This window comes from Cannabis sativa, unplaced genomic scaffold, assembly GCF_029168945.1.
Source record: "Cannabis sativa cultivar Pink pepper isolate KNU-18-1 unplaced genomic scaffold, ASM2916894v1 Contig2, whole genome shotgun sequence".
Lineage (NCBI taxonomy): Eukaryota > Viridiplantae > Streptophyta > Magnoliopsida > Rosales > Cannabaceae > Cannabis > Cannabis sativa.
Window position 1 is genome coordinate 1281893 of NW_026870038.1, and position 3289 is coordinate 1285181.

General features: G+C 36.0%; 1 protein-coding gene across 1 annotated transcript; it reads right to left on the minus strand.

The window, feature by feature from the left end:
- Positions 1-207: 207 nt before the first annotated feature.
- Positions 208-3289, minus strand: LOC133033047 (uncharacterized). Its single transcript, XM_061107586.1, has 4 exons — positions 1625-3289; positions 1440-1545; positions 701-1363; positions 208-613 (listed from the first exon to the last, which is right to left on the minus strand). The coding sequence occupies exons 1-3, from the start codon at positions 3280-3282 to the stop codon at positions 719-721; spliced, it is 2409 nt and encodes an 802-aa protein (XP_060963569.1). The 5' UTR covers positions 3283-3289; the 3' UTR covers positions 208-613; positions 701-718.

Below are 3289 nucleotides of genomic sequence, written 5' to 3' on the forward strand. Positions count from 1 at the left end.
ATTAAGGAATTAATTCTTCACAAAAAATGACATACTGTTATTAGTACATTTCAAAAATTTGATGGAGTTTGAGGCCTGGACTCTCTTCCTCCTGCTAGTACTAATTTTAATGAATTTATTTTGGGATGTATGGGCAGGGCCCTTAGAATTATGGTTATAGTTGTTGTTTAGAGCATCATTAAGTGCCTAAAAGAAATTACAAATTGATTTAGAAATACTAGTTAGATTAGATATGCTTATATATATAAATACAAATAGTCATTTTATTGGCCAATCAACACAGTAATATCAAGACATATTCAACCTATTGAGGGGTATTGTATGGTGTGTCACACTAAAAAGAATTTTAGTATTATCAAGCAACATATGAAGTTCTTTCTATTCTAATAGGATCATGCCTATAATAGGTGTATTGTACTCAACTTCCAGAATCTTCCCCTCATTTTTAATTTTTGTTATATCGTTCGGTTTGCTTCTACCGCGTGTGTTTTTCTTCTTTGGTTCTTCGTGTTTAACACTGGATTCTTCTCGCATGGATTGTTCTTCGGGTGCTTCTTCCTCTTCATAAACGAAACCATCCCAATCATCGTTTGGTGCTGATTCCATAATGAATCTTACACAAATTTGAAAACATACATTAGAATATATAAAAATATACAAAATGATAATTAAAAGTAAATATATCAAAAAGACTAAATACCAATATGTATTTGATAACTTATGTATTGATAGGTTCGTTCACCCATAATCCTTCCCCATCATCTCGAGATGATATTATATCGTCCTCAACAGTGAAATCAATAAGTGGTGGAGTGATTTGATAAATTTGGTCACTGAGCATGAGATCATCGTCACTAGACTCTTGGTTAGCATAATCTTTTGGTTGCGTTGTCAAGACAACTGACCAACGTGCATCTAATGGATCGCTCATGTAAAATACTTGAGTGGCTTGGGACGCCATTATAAACTTATTGAACTTGTGGCCAATTCGATTCAAGTCCACTAACTTGAATCCAAATTCATCGTCTTTGACTCCATTATCACTCCTAACCCAATCACAAAGGAAAACAGGGATCCGAAAACTATTGTAATCTAATTCCCAAATTTCTTGAATTACACCATAAAAAGACATGTCACATTCATTAGAATTTTTATCTTTTGAACTAGATAGTTGGAAAGTCTTAGCAACTATCATTACACCACTATTCTGTGTTTTTTTACATTTATCATGGTTTTGGGTGCAAAATTGAGTACTATTTATATAGTACGATTGATACTTGAGTACATCACACGAAGGACCTCGTGATATGCAAAGTAGCGTGTTAGATACATTGCTTGGGGATTCACACATTTCCACATATACCTATCAACATACAAGTGAGTTAGTGAGCACAAGTAAATCAATATGATACGTAACAAAACAATAATGTAAATAGTACCTTTTTTTTAAACCATGTATTGAAATTTCGATAATGTTCATCTTGTACCCATTTTTGATTCATTGCCTTAGTCGGAGTAGTGGTCTTGATCCAATTAAAATGTTCCCTTCAAGTATTTGATTGATTTCAGTTTCATTTGAATATTATTATTTTGTTTTAAGTATGAAAAGTTAACTTAAACTTACTCAATGTATAGTTGGACCTCGTCAATATTTTGCAAAACAAGTCGGTGAGCTTCTTCACGATCAGCTCGGCTAACACCGCAAACAGAAACACCTCTATTCTCTCTACTTGTTCCAATATCGACCAGAGTAAGGCGAGAGCCAACAGTTGTAACCTCTGACATGTAGTCTGAGCAGAATTCAATCGTCTCTTCAACGATGTATGATTCAACAATACAACCCTCGGGCCTACTTTTATTTCTAGCATAACCTTTCAACATTTTCATGTATCGTTCAAATGGGTACATCCATCTTAAGTACACAGGTCCACACAACTTCACCTCTCTCACTAAATGCACTGTTAGGTGAACCGTTATGTCAAAAAAGGAAGGTGGAAAAAATTGTTCCAAATAACACAAAACTTCTATAATTTCTGACCTGAGATTCATTAACTTAGGGACATCAACCACTTTACAACAAAGAGATTTGAAGAACAAACACAACCTCGTGATTGCATATCTAACTTTCTTAGGCAACACAGAACGGATACTCACCGGTAGAATGTGTTGAATCAACATATGATGATCGTGAGATTTAAGACCACTCAAACTCAATTTGTTTGTATCCACCCAATCTGATACATTTGAAGAGTACCCTTCAGGTAATTTCACATGGGAGATAGAACTACAGAAAGATTGTTTTTCTACTTTAGTCAGAGCATGACAAGCCGGTGGTAAAAACGTTCGTCCACCAACAACTTGTGGGTGTAAATTGGTCCGGATCCCTAACTCTTTCAAATCTAGGCGGGATTTGATTCCATCTTTGCTCCGCCCAGGAATATTGAACAAGGTATTAAGCAAGTTGTTTGATACATTTTTCTCAATATGCATCACATCCAAATTATGAGGTACAAACAAATGCTTCCAATATTCGAGCTCAAAAAATATTGACTTCTTCTTCCATGGCCCCTGAGGTTCATTTGTAATGTCACTTTTCTCACGCCGACCTTTTCTTTTCTTTGAAGTCATTTTTCGCTTTCCAAGGTGGAATTGAACTTTATTCAACTTCTCAAATACTTGTTCCCCTTGCAGAGGTGAAGGTGGCAATTCAAATTCCTGCTTACCGTTGAATGCTTTTTTCCAAGTCCGAAACACATGTTCCTTTGGTAAAAACTTTCGATGTCCCATATAACACATTTTCTTAGAGTGTTTCAAATACATAGAGCATGTTTTCTCCTCACAAATAGGACATGCCTTGTCCCCTTTCACACTGTATCCAGAAAGATTTCCGAAAGCTGGAAAATCATTAATGGTCCACAGTAATATGGCCTTAAGATTGAATTCTTCTTTCCTAAAGGCATCGTATGCAGGAACACCCTCATACCACAATTGACTCAAATCATCAACTAGAGGGGCTAAATACACATCAATGTCATTACCAGGTTGTGAAGGGCCTGATATCAACAGTGTAAGCATAGTGAATTTTCGCTTCATTACCAACCAAGGCGGCAAGTTATACATCACAAGCAAAACTGGCCAGCAACTATACTTACTGTTAAGGGTTGTATGTGGATTGATTCCATCTACAGAAAGACCAAGACGGATATTCCTAGGTTCATTGCCGAATTCAGGCCACCTAGCATCAATAGATTTCCAAGTTGGTGAGTCAGCTGGATATCTCATCTTACCA